The sequence below is a fragment of the Leuciscus leuciscus genome (genome assembly GCF_965113295.1).
Source record: "Leuciscus leuciscus genome assembly, chromosome: 17".
Taxonomy (NCBI): domain Eukaryota; kingdom Metazoa; phylum Chordata; class Actinopteri; order Cypriniformes; family Leuciscidae; genus Leuciscus; species Leuciscus leuciscus.
The window spans coordinates 13,253,067-13,279,342 of record NC_138741.1 but is presented as its reverse complement, the minus strand read 5'-3'; the positions used below and the strand labels follow the sequence as shown (position 1 = coordinate 13,279,342).

Sequence of the window (26,276 nt, the reverse complement as noted above, 5' to 3'; positions counted from 1 at the left end):
TATATCACTCTTTTGAACACATATTGATTTGAGAAGAAAAAAACTTTATTGCCGTGACCCCAGCAAACTTGCCGGACTAATTTCATCTTGACCAAAACTGGACCGGAGCTCGGCTCACAGGACGCTGTCGGGGGTAAGTCATGGTCAATGCACCACACTGCTTATGGGGAAGCTATAGAGATTCATGTCTAAAATCCTGAACTATCCCTTTAAGGTAAGCATATCTTTGATTTAAAATGTTACTAGTAGCCTAACTAAAAAATAAGCACTATAGTTCTATTTTTTTCTATGTTAATACGGCTTGCCATATGCCGATGGACATGATGATGATTTTAACTGAACTGCCAGAAAATGGGACCACACACAGTCTATTTTATCTTTCATTCATAAAGCCAATGGAGCAGTACAGGCAGTATCTTTAAATGCACTAGTACCTAAAGAATAAGCACTAGTATCTAACGAACAGGCACTAGTACCTAAAAAATAAGCACTAGTTAATGAATAAGTACTAGTACTTAATGGAATAGATACTAGTATCTAAAAATAAGTACTAGTAGCATGAAAATACATAGCCTACAAGTAGGTTTTAAGGATTAAATGTTAAAACGGCTTGCCATAATCGGCATCAATACTCTGCATCTCGGTACGCTTAACACACCCCAAACTCTGTCACTATCCGCTGATGTCAGCAGAACAGAAAACAGGTAGGATCTGCTCACTCATAAACGGACTCAGCTCGAGCTTTCAGTGGCTGTGTGCCAAATCCTATGAGCTGACTACTCAGAAAGCATTTCTGTGGCTCGACATCTGGGCGTGTTCTAATGATCGCTAGTGGTGTTTGATTTGTGAATGAATCAATGATTCGAATGAATCTTCTGAAGTTACGAGTCGCTCCTTGAACTGATTCATATTTTCAAATGCATTCAGAAGGAATCGCTTGGTCCATTCGGAACCGCATGCTACGCTACTCTTATTACTACTTTTTAAAATACAATTATTAAAATGAATTAGTCTGCTCTTTTTAAATCTAATAGTATTTTAAAAGGAGAAAATACCAACTTGAACGTCTAGGTCTGAACCGACAATAAAATAATGCTACAGTAGATATATAGTTATCGTTCTTCGTGATAATGGGACAAAATTAATAATAAAATATTGACAACCAATCAGAATCCACCTACTTTAAAGATCTTGAGCACTTAAAGTGGCAGATGTCATAACTGCAGCATACAGTTATAATAAACACATGTTGGGTGTGGACGAAAAAATATAGTTTTTTTAATAGTTCTTGGTGTGAATGGGACTTTAAACACACTTTCTGGAGTCTCAATTTGCAGATCTGTAGCCACGCATAATATTAAGGCTAATACAATTTATTTCGATCATGAACAATTCAGCGTTCAGAGGAACCAGTTGAGTGAATGATTCCATGATTCACATAACATGCAAAAGGGCATTTGCTTTTCGCCACCTACTGGTAAAACTTCCAGAAAGAGTCACTGAATGAATGCGTGAAAAAATCTTTTTAGTGAACGGATTCAATAGATTCAAGTCACTGGGATGAATCAAAACCCCCACTACTATATAGGCCAACCAAATTCCTGTCTAGGTAGGGAACTCACAAGATTTGAAACACACCCAATAGGCTAGATGTGATTAACAGTGTCAACTGCTATAATACATAAATATCTATAGCAATACATTTATTTGTATACACCAATGCATTTTAATGTATAAATTAATATATGCATGCTGTGTCAACACATTTGGGCAGCTTACCTCATTTTCTGATGATATCCCCACGAATAAATGGATGTAATAAATTATTAAAAAAGCTGAAGGGGAAAAAACTTAAAAGCCACAGAGGCGAGCCGCTCGATGTAAAGATATCAGCGCATAAATATGTATTTTAGTGAGTATTTATACAACACGTGTACTATTCCATAAAACAATGGTCAGATTGAATGTTCAATGCTCATCCAGCGATGCACAGCCGGTCCTCGGATCAGAAACAATGCAGATGTCTCGAAAGATCTACAGCATATCGCTCTATGTCACCACAGCTGAATAAAACATATCCCATGTTTAGCTCATGGTCGCGCCTACAACATCGATCTGAATTGCGGACTGCAAACGCGCACTGGAGTTGCCATTTTCCTCCTCCGTGTTATGACAATGAGAAAGGAGCTTATCGGGATAGTGTAAAAACAAACACGCAGAACAGCGACCACTGGTGGCCAATATGCCGCACTGCAACTTCCTCTGAGCCCTGCCTCATTGGGTTACTGTTATTCCTTCTCTTCCTGTTATTCATGCCCATTTGGTTCTGTTGTATAAACAGGCATAAACAAATTATGTTTATGAATGCGTGTGCTACAGGTCAGGGCTTCACTGTTTACAGTGCAAAGGTTTTAACACCACCATGTGTTTTTATTTGACCCTCTTATACTTGGGTGGATGATTTTTTTTCAAGGTGAAACAACAGATTTTTCCTAATGTTTCTCATATAACTAAACATTCATATACCAGGATATTGTCATGTGGTTGTACATTTAAAATTCAGCAACATCTCACCTTCACTCCAACCTTGATCCAACAAGCCAATTTGGTCAAAATCACAGCTTTCTCATATTTCAGAGAAGAACTAACATTCTTTCCCTCTAATAATTTCATATATCTGACAATTAATAGGGAAAAATAGGTTAGACAGTTACAAACAAGCTTGTGCATGCTTAGTTTTATTAATAATACTACAATCATTTGACTGTAACTGTTCTTGTTTTCTCAAGCGGAGGTTATGAAAATGGAGCTTAACTCTAATGTAAATGTGCACTACGTTATGACGTTCAGTTAAGCTAGTTGATGCATAACAGATTTGATGTCAGACAGAGGATTAAACTAAATCAGAGATAATGGCTGTGGGAGTGATATAACAAGTGAAAGTCATTGAAGGCTTTAATCATTTTGATTCTGCAGTACAGTCACTGTTTCCCAAACTCATGCTTTTTTTCCTCCTTGAGAAGATTTTGATGGCTGATTAAGTTTCTTTAAACTTCAATTACATTTTAAATTCATGGAACACCATAAATATTTGAACACACAGCTGAAGATAGAATGAAATGAAATCAACCGTGGGAAAGTGGTTGCAGTACCTCAACACACCAGACAGTGGCAGCAAAGGTTAAAAAAGTATGATTACGGAGGCAGATTTCTTTTAGTACAAAATGATGCTTAACGTGCAATTTATCAAAACACAGTCAGTCTGATAGATAGAGTATAACTGATGGTATTTTTAAGACTCTAAATGATACCTCTGAAGTAACTTACCATGTTACAGTGTTAGTGCTTTGATCACATATATTGGTCTTATATATACTGGACTGGACTATTCATTCATTCCCAATATATTCCTCCATGTGCTTTGGCATCACATTTAACTTTGACCTTTAGGGCAGATTCTTTAGTTTGTTATTCAAAGACATCTCTTTCGTAGCCTAGGGAGTGCGTGAGACAGTCAAAACAGAGAGTCGCTTCAAATATTGGTGTCCTGAGATAACAATTAAAGGCAAATAAATTTGACACTCCACTTCAGTCTGTAGTCGATGGACCCACTTTTGCTTTCCCAAGCCACTTGATCCCAGAAAAAAGAAAGTTCAGCGTGACAGTGGGAGTTTTACACCACACGCCACTGCATTACGCTCATGTCCTTCCCTCCTGTAGAGACTAGGTGGCTGTCGTCAAACAAGAAGTTAACGTTGGTGACGTGGCTGCTGTGTCCACCGTAGATGTGACTAGGAGCCTGCAGAGGAAGATAGAGAGAAATAAGACTATATTTTAACATTATTTGGTGCTAAAATGAATAATATCTATCCAGGGCCGATTCTAGGGAGCCCTGCGATTTCCCTCGAGGGGGACAAACACGATTTCATCCTGAGGGAGACCCCCCACCCCCGGATACCCCAGCTTTAGTGCTGTTTCTTACCCGGGACTGAGAGCAGGGGAATGAGAAAAGGTGAACTTTGCCAAAGTCGTCTCCGGTGACGAGCAGTCTCTTTGCATATGAACTGCACACAGCATTGATGTCAGTCCCATCTGAGCCGTCCGGCCACAGACCTAACACAAACAGAATATACATGTCATTTTCTGTGGCTGTATGCTAACATTTATGAAAGAAAACACTACGAAAAGAACTCTTTTGTGTAGTTATGGGCATATGAGGAAGAGCTATATTTATTTACTATCACTACAAATTAAACTGTTTTAAAGAAATGTAATATAATTTTTTTATTATTTCACACTGCCATGCATGACATAAAACATAAACCTTACCAAAAACATGGAAGCCCAGAGTACAGGTGAAAGTGGCCCATTCAATATCCCGGGTGGTCTCCACACTCACAACTTGCTTGCACACAGAGGGAATCCCTGAAAGACAACAATGAATTTATAATATAAATGGATGGATTTAACAACCAGGAGGCCGGGGTCCACTAGGGGCCCTCAAGATGACTTAAAACAGTGTTTCTCAACTGGTGGGTCGCCAAGACCATTTTGAGTGGGTCGCGGAGTGTGCAGTCAAAGAAACAACAACAAAATACATAATTCTAATTGTTTTTCTTTATTTTGAAAGACGTGTGTGAAAGAAAGACTCTTCTGTCAGATGAGAAAAACACGTTGTCCTGATTCAGTATCTGCTGTCAGATGAGATGTTGTCAGGCTGTGTCAGTGTCATTCGAAATAAAAAATCTTGAGTCAAAAAGGTTGAGAATCACTGATTTAAATAAAAGTTTATTATTGAGTATTTCCATGTAACAGTGTTTGGAACTCCAGCCATACTTTATTCAAATGTATTGACTGAATTCATTTAACTAACTAATTATGGTTGTGGTCAAGTAATGAAGGAAAATGTACAATGCCACTCATGCAACTATGCAGAATGGCTAATATTCATCCTGAACATGATCACTAACATCAAGAAAAGATGCAAAAAAAAAAAAAACTCTGAAGTAGAAATAAAGTATCAGTCCTCAAAGTAAAGATACTTACAGTAAAGGATCTCATAGTCTCCTGAGTTGGATACCAAGTACTGAGAATCCACAGACCAATCCAGATGGGTGATGAAACTCGAATGACCCTGTGAGCAATAACAGACAGTGAGTACGAACGTTAAAAACAACCTTAATTTGAGGAGACAGATGTGTGTTTGTGTGCATGTTAACAAATAATAATAATAATGTGGCGGTGTTTTTGTTAAACCTATTAAAATATCCTTTTCATTATAAAAATAAAGCTGAAATAAAATATAAATATTAGAAAAACATTTTGGAAAAAAACAAGTTTTAGTTGAAGTACTAAAATTACTTAAACTAAAACTTAAATAAAAAATAAATTACAGCTTAATAGAAATATAAAAAAGGGCAAAAACAACCAAATGAAAATGTAACTGAAAATATAAAACTAAAAGCTAATTCAAAATAATAAATACTACAATAGTATAGAAATAATACTAACATAACACTGTTAGGTGTTAGAATCAGCTGGTCTATGATCTGATCTATGGTCTATAATAATCTATTACACTCATTAATTATACAAAACAAGTCATATTTTGCATAAACATACTTACTGAGCACTTTCCAACTCTACTGTATTTCTTGCCATTTTCTGCCACAGCATAAATGTAGATGTAGTTGTCATGTGACCCGACTGCAAGGAAATTACCATCTGGAAGGAATAACCGAATCAATTGCAGAGACTTTAATGAGCACTAGTTTCTGGCTAACTTCCTAAAGTTTTCCCAGCCAGCAGTGAAAAAGCTGCTAGGAAAATTAACCCTAACCTGGAGAAAAGCGCATAACCGACAGCTGTTCGTTCCCATCCGTGTGCACCGTGACGAGATCCTTCGATTCAGTATCGAGAACGAGCCACCTGCGCAGATTGATAATGAGTGAAAGGACATTATTAAACACACAGGTCTAAAGAACCTGAAACGCAATAAAAGGTTAGACTTTTAGATGAGGTCTTCATCCAAAGCCTTTATTAGGAAAAAAAAAAGGAAATCAAAGACGGCCGAAGAATGCCGCTGGGAGGGATGGTATTGTGTTCCTGTGTGGCATTAGCATAATAATAAGTGTTTGGGTCTTTCATGTAACACTCTATTAGACCACTTTCCTGAATTGTAATGATGTGTCAGGGACCCCATCGATGAAAAGAAATGGCTCGCCTCACCTGCCCATCTGTGTTCCTATAGCAACCGTTGCCCCAGAAGGGTGGAAGCCGGCCGATTGAGCGGCGTCCTGTACATGAGGGAAACACACATACATGCTCAATCAAACATCCTGTCAACATAAATGCGGTTACATCTCAGCCTAAGGAAACACTAGAGCTCTTTTCATTATAGTTGTAGTAGTGGCAAGGTTTTCAATAACAAGAAACCGATGTGCAAGCTGTGAGATGACACTACAGTAATGCAAGTGAAGCCTACAGAGGCAGGTCGCTCACCTCCAATGTTTTGGACCAGATGGGCTGATGGGAGCCTGAATCCCACAGGCAGACATGCTTGTCATAGCCACAGGTGAGGAACTGATGCTTCAGCGGATGTACGGTCAGGCCCCATAGCTCATCTGTGTGGCCCTTACAATCAAACAGATGCAAACATTTGGTTTGAATTTCAAAGAAAGTTTCAAACATCAATCATATTCTGTATTAGATCCACAAAACGAGTTACTCTTTTACACTAAAAAGATTCATTTTCTTTCAACATACCAGGGAATAAATCCGCAGTCAAACTCATTAATTAACATTACTACTAGTAGTGATGCACCGATTTTAATATTCTGTCTGATGCTGATAAGCCAATCATTATTTCATGCTATTATTATTTTATATTAAGGCCAGAATACAGACTGAATACAGAAGTATATGCCTAAACATTTTTTACAATAAAACATCAAAAACAAAAGTAAATCGTTTTTAAATGCTACAAGTAAATGTAGGCATATTACAGATATTGTATAATGTACAGCATGAAACTGGATGTTCATCTTGATATTTGCTAATGTTTATATTTAACAGTGTTATTAAATTCTAAAATTATGTATTTCATAAAGCACCTTATCTCGGTGCTCTTTTGATGTAAGGGATAGTTCAGCTCAAATAATAAAGATATTCCAAGGCACTCGAATAGTGTTGAAAAAAAATTTAAAAGCCTTTCAAATGATAATGCTATGATGAAATAAAGGCTTTTTAACTTTTTTCCACACTATTCGAGTGCCTTGGAGTATCTTTATTATTTAAGCTGAACTATCCCTTACATCAAAAGAGCACCGAGATAAGGAATTCACACCCCGTGCAGCACTTTTTTTGCATTCTTTGCAAAATTTTATAATTTCAATATATTATATTTTTAAATATTTAAAGGTCTCATCTAAATGTAAAAATAGGGAGAAATAGATTGGAAATCAGTCTAAATAATTAATTTAAAGATAAAAAAAAGAAAAAGAGAGAGATCAAAACAAAACAAAATAATGAGATCAAAGATTTCATTTAAAAATAATGCATCAAAAACAAATATCAAAAGTGAATTTAGGCATCACAACATGATAATGCACAGCATGAAAAATGTATTAATTTTGAGATTTAGGATTTAACGTTCAATAATTTTAATATTTTTAATTATTTAAAAATTATATACATATGTAATAATTTAAATATATTACTGAATATGTCATATTAAATATTTTAATTATTATAGTTTTATATTTTTAAATATGTTTAAATTTACTATTACTGTAAAGACAAACTTTAAGTGAGTATTTGATGACAGCAAAGGTCTGTGAATTATAAATGCCCAGTCTTCAATATATATTTCCAATATTGACCAGTATAGACACATTCTTCTCTAAAAAATATTTTAGTAAATAATTAGATAGAACTTAGAAATTGGTTAATAACTATGGTATCATTTTTTAAAATTAAATATAAGTCTATATGTTATATATACTGTATTAAATATCTTCTCAACAAACCCCCTGGAGTACTTCAAAGACCCCAGAGGACAAGGAAAATCATGGTTCTTTTCTCAGTTTTATTCTATATCCATAACTATTCATTTACTCTTCGGTATTGTACATATACTGGTAAACTTACCTGGGTGATGGGGATAAACTCTCCATCCAGACTGCCTTGTAGGACATAGTTTTTGGTGGTGCCAATAAGAACCGTTTCTCCCCGTCCTTCAGCCACAGTTCGAATAGGGCCATATAACTCGGGCACCTGAAAGTTACATATACATATGGTAAATGATGGATACCTGCTTGAATCTGGTACTACTATTCAAGCATATAAATGCCTACTGCATCAAAATGATATCCAAGTATGCCTTACCTCCACTGTTTGAATATTTTGATAATTTTCATCCCATGAGATGAGTTTACGGTCCTTCCCACCTGAGACCAGCGTCCCATTTCTCAACATGCAAAGTGCAAAGACGCTTGCCTCATGTGCTCCCTGAATGGCCAAGCTAATACGATTAGAACCTGTGAGCCATGACCAGAAAACAAGCATTATATAAACCAGCATCAGTATAACAATCAAAAGTGTTCACAGCCTACATGAAGAGTCTTATTGAACTGTGTAAAAATGGAGCACCATCTCTCTTTTATTATCACAAAATAAAGAATGTTTTGTTGGTAGCAGCAGGCTCACCCTTAGATAACACACAGCTGTTATACTGTACAAACAACATTCATAATTGAATTTCATAAAATAGATATTTTACAAAGTTCAATGGGGGTAGGCTTATACAAAACATTCACATAAATCACTAAATAATAATAAACCTTTTATTCTTTTACCTTTGCCCCACACAAGTATATTTCCACTCGAGTCTCCAGTGATGGCGTCGCCGTTTTCTGAAAAAGTCACACACAATACAAACTTGGGCTTCTCTTGTTTCTGCAAGAAACATAAATATTACTTTATTTTTAAAGCAGAAATGCAATAGATGTATCACACACACACAAAAATATGATAACACATGTGTTTTATATATTCTAAAACTACACAGTGAAATGTTTGGACACATTTGACTGAATTTATGTTTCTCATGATCTTAAGAGCCTTTAAATCTAAAGGCTTATGCTTGAATGCTGGAAATTAGCTTTGGAGACAAATATAACATTTTTGAAAGAATTTAATACTTTTATTCGCCAAGGCCAAAGACACATTAAATTGATCAAAGGTAAAAGCAAGCACATTTCTAATGAATCAAAATATTTCTATTTCAAATAAATTCTTCTTGAGAACATTTTTATACATCAAAGAATCCTGAAAAAAAGAAAGGTTTCCACAAAAAAAAAAAAAAAAATCATCTTTCAACATTGATGATAATAATAAATGTTTCTTGAGCAGCAAATCAGCATTATAATGATTCCTGAAGTGTCATGTGACACTGAAGACTGGAGTATTGACTGCTGAATATTCAGCTTTGCCATCACAGGAATAAATTACATTTTAAAATATATGAATATAGAAAACAGTTATTTTAAATTGCAATAATTTTTTACAATATTAGTACTGTTACTTGCTGTATTTTTGATCAAATAAATGCAGCCTTGGAGAGCATAAGAGACTTCTTTCAAAAACATGAAACAATCTTATCAACCCCAGACTTTTGAATGGCAGTGTATACATTTCTTAACTAAAGTAAAAAAAATTATATATTTTTTTATAGTTAATCCCATTATGCACCAGATGAAGCTAAAAAAGTTTTAATTGGAACTTTTTTCATCACTACATAATATAATTCATATACAGCACTTCCATTTGTGTTATTTTATAGTTTTGATGTGTCAAAACATTTGACTGCTAGTGTGCATGATGCACATGCACATGTTTTACCATATCTAAACATGCATCATGCTATCATTCAGCAAAAAATGAAATTTGAATAAAATGGAAAAGTTCTTAAAGGAGATTACCTCAAAAAGACCCTGTTTTTTCACAAGAGACCCTTTTTCTAATGACCAGAAGTAAAGATGCGACTTTCCACACGTGACAATTATATTAGCATCTGTCGGGTGGAAATCAGCAGCAAAGATTGACTCATTTGAGCACTGTGAGGGCAGAGAAAGAGAAGTTGTAAAGATGTGCATAATAAAAGCAGTCAGTTTACTTGTGAATGGCCTTTGTCGACATACAAGTTACACTAACACAAAAGTAGACACTGCTATCAATTATGAACCACTCACCTTGACTTCAGCTAGTCTTTCTTCCCTCTGCCAGTCCCACACAGACAGAATGTGGTCATTGGAGTCATCCACAACACACAACCAGCTTCCACCGTTCTGAATGTTTTAAAAGACATTTTTATCACTCTAAAGCTCTTATGACAGATACATTTAAAGAAAAGAAAATACAGAAAGTATCACCCACAAATGTAGGCTGTATTTTGCTGTGGCACATGACAACGTTTATTTGGTAACATAATATACAGTTGACTGTCTCTTACCGACTTGGAGAAGGAGAGGCAGACCAGAGCTCGGTCAAAGAAACCGGTTCCAAGGATGTGCAACGTGTTCAAACTCACAGAGTCCCACACTCGCACGTGAGGAGCCAACTGCTGCCAGACACAGACAGACTCACTGAGCATGTTAGACCAATTCAACTTCTATTTAAAGCATGTGGATTTGAGATTGTGATCATGCACGTTTGTTATGACAGACTCCTGAGGCGCATCTGATAATTAGGATATAATGCTAGATCAAGCTATTAATGACACCGGTTTAAAATATCTGAGCTGAATAACCAATCTTACTTTTCCATCTGAGGATGTGCCAGCCACTTGTCCTGTTGCTATGGTGATTTTATCGGGATGGACAGCGAGGCTGTAGGGGAAGAGAAAAGAGGTTAAAGATGTGGACAGCTGGGACTGTTGAGGAGTGAGGCGATGACACAGCAGTGAGAGGACATCCCACATTCATGTCTCTTGAGTCAATGCCATCACAACACAATGACTTTGAACATTATGAGTCACAGGACCGATCATCTACATTTTAATCACAGGTCTTTGGTTTCTGTTGATGCTTTTCTTGCTCAAGGCCTTTGACTTAGATTAGACATTCTGTAAATTCCTCTACAGATGAAAAAGTATGAGGTTTTCCATGTTTAGAACAAAGTCTTCTGACAGTAGTGTGATCAGTTGTGTTGTAGCTGTGTTAGTATTTGAGTGAGTACAATGTAACTACGTCACCATAAAATAAAGTGTAACCTTAATTATAATTTTTTTGTTCAAATCTTACTGACCTCTCATGGAGGTTGAATAGTTTTATTAAGAGAAAGTTAAGTGGAAAATAGGATGTTCAAATACGGAAAGTCCTCAATATGAACCTGACACTTCAATGTTAAATATAGTTTAACTAATTTAATTACATTTTGGCCCGGGTTAACAGACAGGGCTTAGATTAAGCCAGGATTAGGGCTTAGTTTAATTAGGGCATTTAAGTAGCTTTTATAAATGTGCTTTAAAAAAAAACATTACCGGTGTGAATCTTGAGACAAAACAATGGTTCTAACATATATTAAGATATGTCAGTGCAAGTTGCATTCGGTTAAAACAGCTCAAACATGCACTGTAGTCTAGGACTAGGCTTCAGCCTAGTTTGTGAAACCGAGGGTTTATATAAAGTATTAACTATAATTCTTTTAAAATGGCCCATATCCCATACTCTCCTGCCCCAAACAGAACTAATATGGTATTACACAGAGGCAAAATACAGACTCTGGGATGACAGTGGAATGAATAATAACCTTCAGTGACACAACTAATGATAAATGTTCTGTAGAATTGCACATCAAAGCAGAAAATTAAACAACATTGCTCAGAAATCCTTAATTCAGCATAGGTTTTAAAAAATAGGCTGAAGAATATTTCAATAGGCTAATAATTTTTTTTTTACATAGAAGTTTATTAAAATATCTGAGGTGATGAAAAGATGTGCAAGTGTAATGTACAAGTCTAGTGATCTTACAGAGTGTGACATCAGTGTATGCTATGATGACCACATGGACAATGACATCATACTGACAGAAATGTAAGTCTTACCACTTGATATCATCAGTATGTCCAGTGTAGTGTCTTTGTAGTTGCTCATCCACATTATACAGCACGACAACAGATGCGATGAAGTAAACCGTTTCCCCCGTCGGGAGCAAGTACAGGTTGGATCGACAGTCGCGGCCCCGGTAACCGTAACTGGGTCATAGTTAAAGTCACCATGAAATCAAAATGGATTTTTTTTTAGGGAATATTTAAGTATTTATTATAAATGATTTATCTGTGTACATCGTTTAAAAAATTTCTGTTAACTGCCCCTCCCTCTTGAAGCGACATCTCTTCTTTGATGGTGTGTTTACTGGCGGGACAACTTGTCACTCACATGAGATCACAACAATCCCAACCATCCAATCAATTCCCTATGGACAAAATCAAGTCCCGCCCTACATTTTTTCTTGTTTGAGAAGCCATTTCACTCGGTAACGGTAACTTCCGTTTCATGGCAATTTTCAGAGCAAAAACTACTCTAGATGAGCTTAACAATGAACAAACCTCAGCAATGAAGGGCTTTTTCCGTGAAAAGCCTCAGTTTTTTCTAACAAAGTCCTTTTCAGGGAATATACCAAATGCATTATGGGTAAGAAGTGCAGAAAATATCCTACTCCAACAGGCTGCAGTGCTCAGCTGAGCCAGAGAGAAACAGGGTATATGATAAGACATTCTTCAAGCTTCAAAATTCAGCAACTTGGATTGAGAATATGGAATTAGTACATCACAGTGAATAATACTTTCTTTTAAGGTCCACGTTCAAGAAGCTTTACATTATGCGCAGTAATTTTAACATGACTTTGACCTAGAAACCACATCCATCATTTAACTTGTGACATTTTTACAAGCTCATTCTCTGTGCAATAATAAATCAGCGGGTAATTCAATCTTACAGCAATGAGCGTTCAATACAAGAATCAATCTAAATGCAACTCCATTTCTATTTCATCATGCAGCAATAAAAGGATACACCCAGTCTAGTTTCAGTTTTTTAGGAGGCAAGTCAGCCTTTGTTTCCAGGCAGTATGTGTCCACCAGGTCTTTGGGCATGTACATGGTGATGGGTCGTCCCTTCAAATACATTTTGACATACCCTTCATCTAGAAAAAGCAACACAGATTTTTAGAGCAAGAAAATGCATGGGTCACCGAAGGATCGCTGTGACATCTGTTGATGTTAATGTCACCAGATTTGAACTGAGATAGAATAATGAAGACATATCTACCTTTCAAAAGTTTGGGGCCATTTAAAAAAAAAATATATATATATATTTTTTTTATTAAGCAAGGATTCATTTTAAAGCTTGTTAGCATCAAATCAATGCTGTTCTTTTGAACTTTCTATTCATCAAAGAATTCTGAAAAGATGTATAATGGTTTTCACACAACTGTTTTCAGCATTGATAATAAGAAATGTTTCTTGAGCGGCCAATCAGAATATTAGAATGCTTTCTGGAGGATCATGTGACACTGAAGACGTGAGTAATGATGTTGAAAATTTAGCTTTGCCATCACAGGAATAAATTACATCTTAATATGCTATTTTAAATTGTAATAATAGTCCACACTATTACTGTTCTTGCTGTATTTTTTACTGTTCTTGCTGTATAAGAGACTTCTTTCAAAAACATGATAAAAAAACTTACTGCCCCAAACTTTGAATGGTAATGTATTTTAAGAGGAGATTAAATGTTAATCCAAGACAAAATAAAAGGATTTTATCCCAAAAGGAGAATTAGAAGGAATTGCAACATAGTGTTTAGAATAATATATATTCTATTCTATATAATAATATATTATTCTGAAAATAATTAAATAGGTCAGTGAGATTTAAAAGGTAATGATTTGATAAATTTTATTACGTACAGTATTTGAGATACAGTCCATTTAAATGTAAAGACAAACAATGTGAAGTCAAATGCAGAAGCATGTGAATACAGCAATTTCATGGTTTGGTAAATTAGTAATAGACACAAAATAAAGTCACAGATATGCATGCATGCATGCAAACATGATGGAAAAGGAAATGGACGGTTAATAAAATGCACACTTGAACAAAAGAAATCTATTTAAAAGCAAAAAGACAAAAGTGTGAACATGCAGCTTAACATACATGGACAGAAACGACATGAAACTAAACCAAATCAAAGTGTGACAATCAAAACAAAAAGAACGAAACAGAACAAAAGACTCATAAAGATCCTTAACACCTGACTAAGGCTAATATTACAGCTGTTTTGCTTAGTAACAGATTTGAAAATACTGGCTGGGAGATTTGATTGGACTCCTGTAAGAGGGCATATCTGAGGGCGAGTGGACTGACTGAGAAGTACACTTCCTCAGAGGAAGGGTAAACGGAGGGATCTTTCGGCTCCCGAGCCGGGCCGCTCTGTCAGACACAATCTTGGCCTCTGACGGGGTGTTCGCAGACTGCGAGGGCACGGTTGACGTGGATTTGGGGGGTTCGGCGGATCCGGTCCTTTTTGATGGTCGGTGCAGGTAGATCTGCACGGTTACTAGGTGAAGTGGTCAAATTGGACAGGGCAGGTGTAGGAGAGGGTGGAGAGGTGGGATGAAGTATAGTCATGATCAGACATGGTCCAACAGATTTAGATTCCACCATACTAACAAGACGACAAGGCTTCCACAATACTAAGAAACCACACTGCAAAACAATCGTTTTCGCAATCAGTATTTTTGTCTTGTTTTCCATAAACATCATTAAAGCAAGATCAATTCAGAAAATGATCCTTTTCAAACAATATATTTTGAATTAAGAAGTTTATATTCTTAATTCTAATCTTAACCTACTATTCTGGCAAAAAAAATAAAAATGTTTTAAGCAAACATTGAGATATTTCTGCTTAAAAAAGTCAATGAGATAAGAAAAATTAACTTTTATAAACTAAACAAATTAATAAAAAAAATATCTTTGCAAAAAAAAAATTATATATTTGTTTTATTCATTTATTTTTCTTACAAATTATGGTCTGGTTTCTAAATATATTTACTTTTTTTCTGGAAAGTCAAAAATGCAGATTACGAAAATGATTTTTACAGTGCTGATTACAGTGGGTAGGGAATGCGCATATGATCTATTATCCTAGAGGAAAACCAGGAATACTGGAAACAAACTGAAAAAACGTATTCTGAAGATACATTACTTTAATTGACTTGCCTTACGAGTTTCTTTGTGACTATAAAACACAGTGAGTCGTTCACCAAATTTTGCATCAACATCGACGACTATAGTTTGGGGAAAATAATTTCCACCTAGTGACACACTGCACATAGATATGCATGTGTCTGACATTTAATTTTAGATGTATGATGAACACGAAACTTCAGTTTCAGAGGGGAAACAAATCAGAAGAGCTAGTTGACGCAGGATGATAAATGCCCTTTACGGGACTGAAAGAACAAATATGTGTGCGTGGAGCAAAAAGTGGCATTAAACTATTGGACTAAAAACCATCCAGTGAGCTGCTGTGTGACTGCAGGAAACTGTTGTGTTCCCATGGTGCATGTGGAAAAACAAGTGCCATGAGCAGTGAGCAAAACACCCAGGAGCTGTCAGAGCAGCATCACTCAAGAGTTACCAGCTTGTGTTTTAACTCCACTGCAATCAACCACAGGTTGGCATCACTCAGAAGGGTGTTACAGAGTGCGCATTAGTTTATTGGGAAGGGTGGCATGTCTGGAGGAAGGTGGGAGCTTCTATCACACACGCATTTGTCTAATCAACCCAGACCTTTACGCAAGACAGCTCTGTGGGAGCCGATTCTGTCATAATATGAAGCCAGAGCTGTCAAAGTCAGCCAGATTACCATACTTTCTAGAATACCAGTTTAAACTGTATAAAGGGACATTATATGATTCTTACAGCCGAAATGTAAACATGTCAGAAACCTTGTTAAGACCCCTTAAAATCACAGCTTTGTGGCAAAAAATCATTTAAAAATCTAGTTTAAAACATGTCAAGTTCTTAAAAATATACTCTTTATATTCATGTTGGATTCATATGGTTTAAAAAAAAAACATAACTCTAAAATAAATATTTTCCTTACACCTTACATACAGTACATGTGAGTGTACACATCTTAATTGAGTGTACACATTAAACAATTTTTTTTAATAGTTTTTATATATATTTTTCAATGTAAAAGTATTTTGTTTGCAAATAACATAAATTTTTAATTCACAAATATCATAATTTTTTTAAATGCACAACATGACATTTTACCTCCTGCACCTTGCCTTGTCATAAAAAGCTCAAATGATCTGATATTTTAAGCGATTTATTGACATAGTCATGAGTCTGCAGGGGCCTCTATGATGTCATTTCCTGTAAACACTGGTTGTTCATGGGGTCTTTATTTAAATCATTTTACAGTATCTGGCACTTCATAAATAATGATCCTCAACTCTACCAGCTGTCATTGCATGTGTAAGCAGAGTTGTAATTGCCTTCTTTAATTGCTGAAGTGATTTAAATAACTTCCCTCTGGCTTCGAGAATCAAGCTGTATCCACAGAGCTGCTCACACAAGGGGCAGTTGACAAACAGTGCCTACCTTTGCAGTGTGTCACACGTCGCATCCCTTTGTGAACGTACAGAGACAGAGACAAACATGTAAGATGGCAGAAGATGGCTCATGGAAAGGCAGATCCCTGTTCATAAGATCCCAGGTTTCCATGTCTGGGTAATTACTCTACAAGCTCCTCCGGGAAAGTCGTTTCATTTGTCAAGCGCTCTATTTAACAAATCTCCACTGGTGTTTGATTAATTTGGTGTACTGTATATTTAACATCTGGAATTGCTGTCTTGATGACTTCAATTAATCACAGTTTTTGGCACAGTTAAATACAGCAACTGGGTCAAATATACAATAAGGAACATGCAAATTCCGCCTTCAGCAAAGAACAGTTAATTTTATTCTGCCTCATAAGGCTGCGCACACTGGACGCTCTGCTTTACACTGACACCAAATCAAATTTGCTCTGACGTTCCCAAGAACTGCTGCTTAATTCCTTTGTATTCTTTAAAAAAATGAAGACTGAACAGCTTCGGACCAAAACTGATGTATAATAGATAAACACAATGACTATAAACGCCTATCAGACCTTGAAAATGTCAAGCTTCTTTTATTTGAAAAAGACCCTGTACTCTACAGAGTTATGTTAATTACTCTCTCAGTGCAGTTTCTATGCTTAAATTACAGTAAAATTTTATATTGACAGAATTTATTTTATATTATATTATAATTTTCTAATTCTAATTTTGTGAGCAAATGAATAAAAAATATAAATTTGACAAAAATAAAATGTAATAAATATAAAACCATAAAATATAAATATACAAACACAAAAATGAGAAACAGTGGAAATGTTTTTGGTAAGAGATGATGTTACTGATAAAAGAAGAGCAGGTAATTGAACTGCGAAATGAACTGAAAAAAGACTGTACAGCACAATATAGACAGTGAGCTTCATGAGCCATGACTGGAGAGCACAATGGGAGAAAGCTCTGTGGAAAAAGAAATTCCCTTGGATTTCCCACCTACTAAATGAGCTGAATTGCAGCACAACAAAATAACTTCTGGTTGGTCACCCATTCATTTAGAGTGCTTGACAAGAGTTAGCAAAGTTTGTACTTTTTGGAAAGTCCAGTAAAAAAGAGAAATGACAGCATAACCATTGCTTTGTGACTGATCCAGTCCTGGTTCATACTCTATCACATGGGAACAGGGCGACTCTTACCTGCGCAGAAAACAGGCTCCCTCTGTTTGCTGCAGGGGTGAGAAAGGAAACAAGTCACCCAAATGTGCTTCTCTATGTGTGTGTGCAATGTTTGATAGTATGAGTCATCTTATATGAGTTACCCATTTTAGGTAAAAATAATTTTTTGAATCACATGGGCACAAAGACCAAATATATATAAATGTCCATACTTTTCTGTTGTTTTCTTGCCACTGGAGTTGCTCCCAGTGGAACCAGTGCGTGTTCGATTGCTTTTGGAGTCCACCCCGCTGTCTTTCCTGTTGTTGGGGCCGACGTGCTCGGATGAACTTGTTCTCTTCACAGTGCTATGAATGACAGAACGAGAGATATTAACATCATTTTGGCTCTTACCTAAGAAAAGGCACAACAAAATACCAACACTTGATAATACTAAAATATTCCTAAACTGAAACATTCTAGTGAATGGGAAAATATGGCATCTGCTTTTTTAATACGACATAAAATGTTAGATTTGAAGATACTGCTTGAATTGTTTTAATTTTAGTATTTATTTTAGAATTATTGATATATATATATATATATACTCTTCCGTTCAAAAGTTTGGGCCAACAGTTATTTGATGAAAAATTTAGAAATATTTTTATAAATTAAAATACCAGTTATTGCTGTGATGGCATATTATCTTTAAGAAATCATTCTAATATGCTGATTTGATTATTACTCTATATGTTTCCAAAGTTGTGAATGTAATAAAAAATGGAAGAGTGAACACTGTGAACTGTGAACACTTCTGACAGGTTATGAAACATGAAAACATGCCAAATTGTGCGGACATCATTTTTGGTCAGGCTGTCAATAAATTAAGAACACATGCAAAAACATGAGAGAACCAACAAAATATTAATAACTGATTATGTTCAATGTATGCTTACTCCTTTGAGCATTTTGTTTTTCTATGCATTTTTTGCATAGTAAAATAAAACCTGTAGCTGTAGTAATTTCCCCCTTTTTTGCCAAATAATTTTGTCAGATAAATACCCTAACCAAGTTAAGTGTTTTGTTCTTCCCTCGTATTTAAAATATTTACAATTATAAAATATTTTCCTCATATTTTGATGGTTTAATCGAACTTGTAGGGGTAATTAAAAACAAATCCCCAAACCAATTCCCTCCAGAATATATATAATACTGTACAACAGAATTGAGTAACAAAACGTTTATGTATTTGCGTTAGCTTGCAATATTTCACCTGTCTCTAAATCTCTTTCATGAATCCTAATTTCCCTACAATAGCCTATACCTCAAACAGAAACATTTACACAGACAAAAAGGAAATGGCAATGTAGAGATAATACTGGCAACATCCCAGCCAATTATAACAGAGATTATAATTATAACCTAGGCCTGGTCATCCACAAAGAGGCAGAGCAAATACATATAAGACAAACAAACAAATGAAATGTATTTTATTTGTTTAGTTTTTTTTTCTTTTCTGTGACATGTTCATGCCCTGATTTGCTGTCTTTGTGCATTAGAAAGGAGTGAACTGAGCCTGGGTTCCCTTTAAAACTTGTCAACAAAAGAAAAGACCCCATCAGCAGTCCACTGGTTGCCAGGCTCAAGTCTAATCCAGACTGCAGGGCTAAAGTTCATTTGGCCCAGCCATTGGCGGATGGTGTTATTCCATGTTAAATAAGCTGCAGGATCTTCATGCTTTGTGAGGCTTTTTGTCAATAATGGCACTTCAGGCATACAAGCAAGTGGGTATAGTGGGAGTTAGTGTAGAGACTGCACAGGGCTCTCGCTTCAAGGCATGATGGAAATAGAAGCTTTACAGGCTGCATTGAAAGAGTGCCTGAAGAGAAGCTAAGAAAAAAAAACGGGAAAAAAAAACACATGTCCAAGCCAAAGAGTGCCCAGTTTCACAAGTATCAAAGCAAGGCTTATCTCCCAGTGCAGTGGTACTTCATGTGGGATCCCCAAAGCACCTTCATAGACTAGGGTTTTAAGCTGTTCATGAATAATGGTTTAAAAACAGACCCTTAAAGCCTTTTTATTAAAAAATATCAGAAGTCCACAGCACTTTTGAGAAGATTGCGGATCCTTTTGGCAAAAACACTCTCACCTGCAGGGTGGCCTTAGAAGAAACCTGGGCAGATGGGACAGGCTAGAACATGCAACAGATAGGAAGAAGGGGAGGGGACAGGGGAGAGAAAGGTCGCACAGGATGACAAATACATGTGACAGACAGTTGACACTAACAAACAAAGACAAGCAGGGGTCATCAGCTGGGTTGTATCTCATAATAACAAACGTCTGTTTATTCATTAATTAGTCTGCATGATGTGTACTTAAAGAAACACTGGTGCTGCACAGCTGCAAAGTTCACAAGAGTGACTGTTTCATGAATATCAACCCTTATTGTAATTTAGATTTTTATAGTGACAAGAAAACATAACTGCAGAAGTATTTTTAACCTAGTGAATATCACCAAATCCGAATTGGCTTATGGATTTTAGAAATACAAATTATCTAATTATTATTCATGGATTCCTGATGTCATTCTAAAAACATTACACTTAATTAAAACAATGTTATTTGTTATTTCACATTGTGATATATAATACCATTCAAAAGTTTGGGGCCAGATTTCTTTTTAAAATAAATTGATACTTTTATTTAGCAAGGAAGCATTAAAATAATCAAAAGTGACAGTAAAGACATTTATAGTGTTACAAAGGATTTCTATTTCAAATAAATGCTCTTCTTTTTAACTTTCTATTCATCAAAGAATCTTGAAAAAAAAATGGATCACAAAGTTTCTCTATCTGCTAATTTGAACTTGTTCTTTGTCATCTGAAACATAGTTGCACTGCATTGCTTCCTACATCACAGACGACTCACTTGAGAACAGGTTTTCTTTCAGGTTTTGCGTTTCTGATAAAGACGTGAGCTGACCTTTATAAGACAAAACCATGCACTGTTATCTTTGTATTTGCATGCACTGGATAAATGTCTATTATAATACTGAAAGCTGATCCAGCACTGTACAGCAAAACAATGCAGACAATTTCATCTCCACTATAGAGTGAAAAGACTGCGAATGATTTTAACAAGTTTATCTTTATTTTTAAATTAAAAAAGCAGATTAAGCCTTCAGTCATTTATGGTTTAACCAGGCAAAGATAACATATATTTGTTGTCTGACTAATGATGAATTGACTAGATGAATTGATCTGATACATACAGACAGACATACAGAGGGGTCTGACAAACACCACATTTAAAATATGTAGGGATGCACCAATATGAACATTTTGGCCGATACCGATAACCGATAATTCTTTATATTTGAAAGCCGATAACCGATATATTATATTATTATATACCGATATATAGTCCCAAGCACACAGTTATGATGTTCTCATTATAATTTTATGTAGCCTATATGACAGACTTTCACAGCACATTTTCCTTTTTTGAATTGATTCCAATTATATTTCAAGCAATTCAAAACCATTGTGGTGAACAGTGCACACCTGAAGAGTCTCAGCTGAAGGAAATAATCAATTATTTATTGGCTTTAAATTTATCGGCTCAATATTGGTAACGATAACGATAACGATAACATAAAAAAAAGGACATATATCGGCCAATACCGATATGCTGGCCGATATATCTTTTATCCCTAAAATATCAACTGATTTCAAAACAGTAGGCATCATACACTTGCTGACTTTATAAAATAGTTACAGAGAAAAGCTAGGCATCATACAGTAAACAACTGAGGGTCACACACACACACACACACACACACATTTTCAAGTCGTTCCGAACACAACAAACTCACGCAGAAACATGCGCCTCGCTTCTAGGAGACTTGTGAAAATTGAAAACAATGTTCTAAAAATCGGCTCAAAATATCAAACAAAAAGTCATAAGCTAAAAAAAAAAAAAAAAGTCTGTGCCCATCATAAGCAATTTTCTGTGGAATCGGTAAACTCTGATCTGCACAGGTCAAAGTAAATCTGGCTTAACCTCACCCACTTAAATCACCTGAACAACAATGAAGAGGGAACCAGCAGCACTTGTGGAGCACTGCCTCTGACTTTCATCTACACTGCAAATTTGCACAAAAATCTGGACAAAATGTATTCCAGCCTTTAGTCTCTTACCTTTTGGTTGCTGGTGAGTTGTTGTCCTTCTTGGAGCTGGAGGGTGATGGCAGTGTGCCACCCTTCTTTGACAGGCCAGTACCATTATTGACCGTGGGTCTCAGGGGCAGGGCTGCAATCATTGGTCTAGCTAAAAGATGAAAAGACACATGGACAGAATTACACACTGCACTGCAGTCAGATGTTCATTGTCTGTTGTTTCTGTTCTTTTTGTAAAGTAGCACCAGATTATGTCAAGCTTTTAATAGCTAACTTTACATTCTCAAAGGCCCCATGAAATTGCTTAACAAGGACAAGTGTTTTTTCCCAGTGTCCTGTGTGAGAAATATTTCCTATTGAAAAAGGAAGTTTGGCCGGGACATATAAAGGGACTTGTCCCTTTTGTTTAAAATGACCAATAGGCTTAATCACATCATAGTCATGAACAATCATTTGATACTTTCTAGTTTCTTGAATATGGTGTTAGGGAAGGGACATTCTCATTCCAGAGAGCATCTGGTTGGACAAAAATCTGTGTAGTGCAGGATGAGTCATCAATATTCTTGCTCTGTTGTCCCAAAAGAGATATACAATGTATTTAAAATTACTTTTGAGAGAAAAAAGTAAATTTTGAGTATATTAGCATTTAGATTTGTATTTATAGAGTTTTCATTTTGAGTGAGTTTTAAATGAATTTAAATGAATTAAGTTATTTTATATATACATTACCATTCGAATGTTTGGGGTCAATAAGATTTTTTTTAAATGTGTTTTTGAGTATGATAATTTGGTCCTAAAGAAACATTTCTTATTATCAATGTTGAAAAAAGTCGTGCTACTTAATATTTTTGTAGAAACTGATTTTTTTTCCAGGATTCTTTGATGAATAGAAAGTTCAAAAGAACACCATTTATTTAAAATAGACATATTTTGTAACATTATAAATGTGTTTACTGACACTTTTGATCAATTTAATGCATAACCTGAATAACCGTTAATTAACCATTCATTTCTTAACAAAAAAAAATCGTACCGACTCCAAACTTATGAATGGTAGTGTATATATGAAATAATTAATGGACCTCACAGAAAACATTTCCAGATATTAAATTCAATCAATTTAGGAAGAACCAGAACAGAACAAGAATTCCAGAGTAGATTTTTTCTTGCTTCCTCATACTGTCCTGCAAGAGGGTTGAGCCATGAATAGATAGACCCATTAAAATGCAGTTGTGGTTCACATAAGTCTTACTTACTTAATAGTGCATCCACACCTGCAGTCTAACTGCTGACGGCATAGATTTTAGAGAGCCTTTATTTACTTGGTCCTATGAGTCTGAATTATTAAATATTCATCACAGCAGAGCTACTTGAATGTGTGATGAATGTGTAGGCAGCGACACAGAGATAGTTGAAAAAAGAAAAGAAAGAATGAGGCAAAAGTGCAAGTGAGAAATAGAGGAGAATTTTTTGTTTCAAAGACATCAGCCTGCATGGTGCATGAAGGATTTTGCAGAAGCAAAGCATGACTCATCTTGCACACACTTCAAACAGGCAGAGGAACAGATAAACTGAACATGAGCTAGGCAAAGTACAACTAAACTAAGCGTTTCTTTAACGGTTTAATGGAGGAGTCTTGGACTCCAGGTTGACATTTGGTAGCACAAACACAGTCTGGCTAATTAGTGTCTGACACCAAAGCAGAAGTGTGTTTCAAATCTTTGAGGCGGTAAAGACATGTGACTCTAAGTATCCAGTTTATCCTACAGTTCAAAGGATTATGTGGATGTAGGAAAGCTTTGTTAAACAATCACCAACAAATCTATGCTCTATAAATCTATAAGAGCCATAAGACCAAAATTGAGCTCTTTCTAGGATCATTTTATTTTGAGAGATATTAAAATATGGATGTGGTAGATTGTCAATCGAGCATTAAATGTAATCAGGACTGAGTGTTTGTTAAGCACACTATCAAGCATCTTATAGTGTTAATCTCACTTAACTCACAAGAACACTAGACATACAGTGCCCTCCACAATTATTGAACCCCCTGGTAAATATGATCAAAATGGGCTGTAAAAAATAAATCTGCATCGATTATCCTTGTGATCTTTCATTCAAAAAATGTGCAAAATTCTAACCTTTCATTGAAGTAAAAGAATTGAAAGTGGGGGGAAAATCACATTATGAAATAAATGTTTTTCTCCAAAACACGTTGGCCACAATTATTGAAACCCTTTTATTAAATACTTTTTGCAATCTCCTTTTGCCAAGATAACAGCTCTGAGTCTTCTCCTATAATGCCTGATGAGTTTGGAGAATAACTGACAAGAGATCAGAGACCATTCCTCCACACAGAATCTCTCCAGATCCTTCAGATTCCCAGATCCATGTTGGTGCTTCTTCTCTTCAGTTCAGCCCACTCATCAGGTCAGGGGACTGAGACGGTCATGGCAGAAGCTTCATTTTGTGCTCCACAACAAATTTTTGTTTTGATTTTGATGTTTGTTTTGGATCGTTGTCCTGATGGAAGATCCAACCACGGCCCATTATAAGATTTCTAGCAGAAGGCGTCAGGTTTTGATTTTTTATCTGTTGATATTTGATAGAATCCACAATGCCATGTATCTGAACAAGAAGTCCAGGACCTCCAGCAGAAAAATATGCCCACAACATTAAAGATCCAATGGTATATTAAATTGTACACATGGGGTACTTTTTATCCTTGTGTTCACCAAACCCATCTAGTGTGTTTGCTGCCAAAAAGCTCTGTTTTAGTCTCATCTGACCACAGAACCCTGTGTTGTTTGAAGATCCAGTCGTGTCTGACAATTAAATTTGCTGGAATTTGTTTTTGGATGAGCGAGGAGTTTTTTTTTTTAAACCCTCCCAAACAACATGTGGGGATGTAGGGGTTGTTTGATAATTTTTTTTTTAGGCTTTCTGACCCTAAGACTCAACTAATCTCTGCAATTCTCCATCTGTGATCCTTGGAGAGTCTTTGGCCACTCAAACTTTCATACTCGCCGTGCATTAAGACAGTATAGACACACGTCCTTTTCCTGGCAGATTCATAACATCTTTAGTTGGTTATAACTTCTTAATTATTGCCCTGATGGTCAAAATGGGGATTTTCAATTCTTTAGCTATTGTCTTACAGCCACTTTCTAGTTTGTGATGCTCAACAATCTTTTGCTACGCATCAGAACTGTATTCTGTGGTTTTACTCATTGTGATGGATGATTAAGGGGATTTGGCCTTTGTGTTTCCTCATATTTAAACTCCTGTGAAACACGAAGTCATAGCTGGACAGTTTCATGTTCCTAGTCACCCTGGTGTACTAAAAAAGGTAAATATTAATGGGAATATACTTCAGAGATATTTTACTCGTAAAAAATTCTAGGGGTTTCAATAATTGTGGCCAACATGTTTTGGAGAAAAACATTTATTTCATAATGTGATTTCCCCCCACTTTCAATTCTTTTACTTCAATGAAAGGTTAGAATTTTGCACATTTTTTGAATGAAAGATCACAAGGATAATCGATGCAGATTTATTTTTTACAGCCCATTTTGATCATATTTACCAGGGGGTTCAATAATTGTGGAGGGCACTGTACGTATGTGAGCCAAGACTTTGTCACACATGCTGTGAAATACATGTGACATTAGGGATGCACAATTTATCAATGATCATAAAAGTATCCGCCAATATTTGTGTTTTTTAATTATCTGATAAGGTTTCACATTGAAAGACATATTGGAAGTTTTAAAAGTATTTTTACCATTTATTTTTCTACTGTACATTATGATGACTTTATCCATGATTTCAATTATGTGAAATCATAATTCACTCACTTAAAGGGCTAGTCCACTGAAATATGAAAACTTTGTCATTATTTGAGTCATTTAAATACCTGCATTGTATAATATTACGGAAATAAACATAAGATTGAAAATTACCTTATCTGCTTTGCATATTAATAAACACTCAGTTCACCAACATGCCTTAATAACAAACAAATATCAAAATGAATGTGATTAAGATTTAAAATAAAAGATTATGGACAATCAATATCAGCCAAAATGGCTTTATCAGTGCATCCTTAAGTGAAATAAAACGAATATAAAACTCAGTCCTCAGTGTTCATGCATTTTGAAGCATGGTGAAGAACAGTTCCAGTGTCGTAACTGAAACACAAGCCCCACTCCCTACCTGGCTTCCCAACACTCCTGTCAGAGGAGGGAGAGTCTCTCCTCACTGCTGCTTCTAAACACGT

At 35.7% G+C, this 26,276-nt stretch overlaps 2 protein-coding genes across 12 annotated transcripts in view; both read right to left on the bottom strand.

Annotated features, from left to right (window-relative positions):
* Nucleotides 1-2,796, bottom strand: part of evla (Enah/Vasp-like a) — a 37,211-nt gene extending 34,415 nt beyond the window's left edge. The window contains exon 1 of the mRNA XM_082144211.1: nt 1,780-2,796. Within this exon, the coding sequence (XP_082000337.1) occupies nt 1,780-1,784 (5 nt within the window). The 5' untranslated portion in view covers nt 1,785-2,796. The remainder of the gene's footprint in view (nt 1-1,779) is intronic.
* Nucleotides 2,797-2,937: 141 nt separating this feature from the next.
* Nucleotides 2,938-26,276, bottom strand: part of eml1 (EMAP like 1) — a 49,998-nt gene continuing 26,659 nt past the window's right edge. For 3 of the 11 annotated variants that reach the window (XM_082144199.1, XM_082144200.1, XM_082144206.1), the window contains exons 3-24: nt 26,213-26,266; nt 22,019-22,148; nt 18,053-18,187; nt 17,862-17,890; nt 16,676-16,702; nt 13,074-13,203; nt 12,104-12,253; nt 10,817-10,886; nt 10,511-10,621; nt 10,251-10,346; nt 9,981-10,115; nt 8,856-8,955; nt 8,386-8,537; nt 8,149-8,274; nt 6,502-6,633; nt 6,229-6,296; nt 5,840-5,928; nt 5,627-5,724; nt 5,047-5,134; nt 4,330-4,425; nt 3,983-4,113; nt 2,938-3,799 (exon numbers count right to left, since the gene is read on the bottom strand). In XM_082144199.1, coding sequence (XP_082000325.1) covers nt 3,674-3,799; nt 3,983-4,113; nt 4,330-4,425; nt 5,047-5,134; nt 5,627-5,724; nt 5,840-5,928; nt 6,229-6,296; nt 6,502-6,633; nt 8,149-8,274; nt 8,386-8,537; nt 8,856-8,955; nt 9,981-10,115; nt 10,251-10,346; nt 10,511-10,621; nt 10,817-10,886; nt 12,104-12,253; nt 13,074-13,203; nt 16,676-16,702; nt 17,862-17,890; nt 18,053-18,187; nt 22,019-22,148; nt 26,213-26,266 — 2,273 coding nt within the window. In that variant the 3' untranslated portion in view covers nt 2,938-3,673. The remainder of the gene's footprint in view (nt 3,800-3,982; nt 4,114-4,329; nt 4,426-5,046; nt 5,135-5,626; nt 5,725-5,839; nt 5,929-6,228; nt 6,297-6,501; nt 6,634-8,148; nt 8,275-8,385; nt 8,538-8,855; nt 8,956-9,980; nt 10,116-10,250; nt 10,347-10,510; nt 10,622-10,816; nt 10,887-12,103; nt 12,254-13,073; nt 13,204-16,675; nt 16,703-17,861; nt 17,891-18,052; nt 18,188-22,018; nt 22,149-26,212; nt 26,267-26,276) is intronic. The other 8 variants (XM_082144202.1, XM_082144201.1, XM_082144204.1 and 5 more) reach the window with 5 other exon arrangements.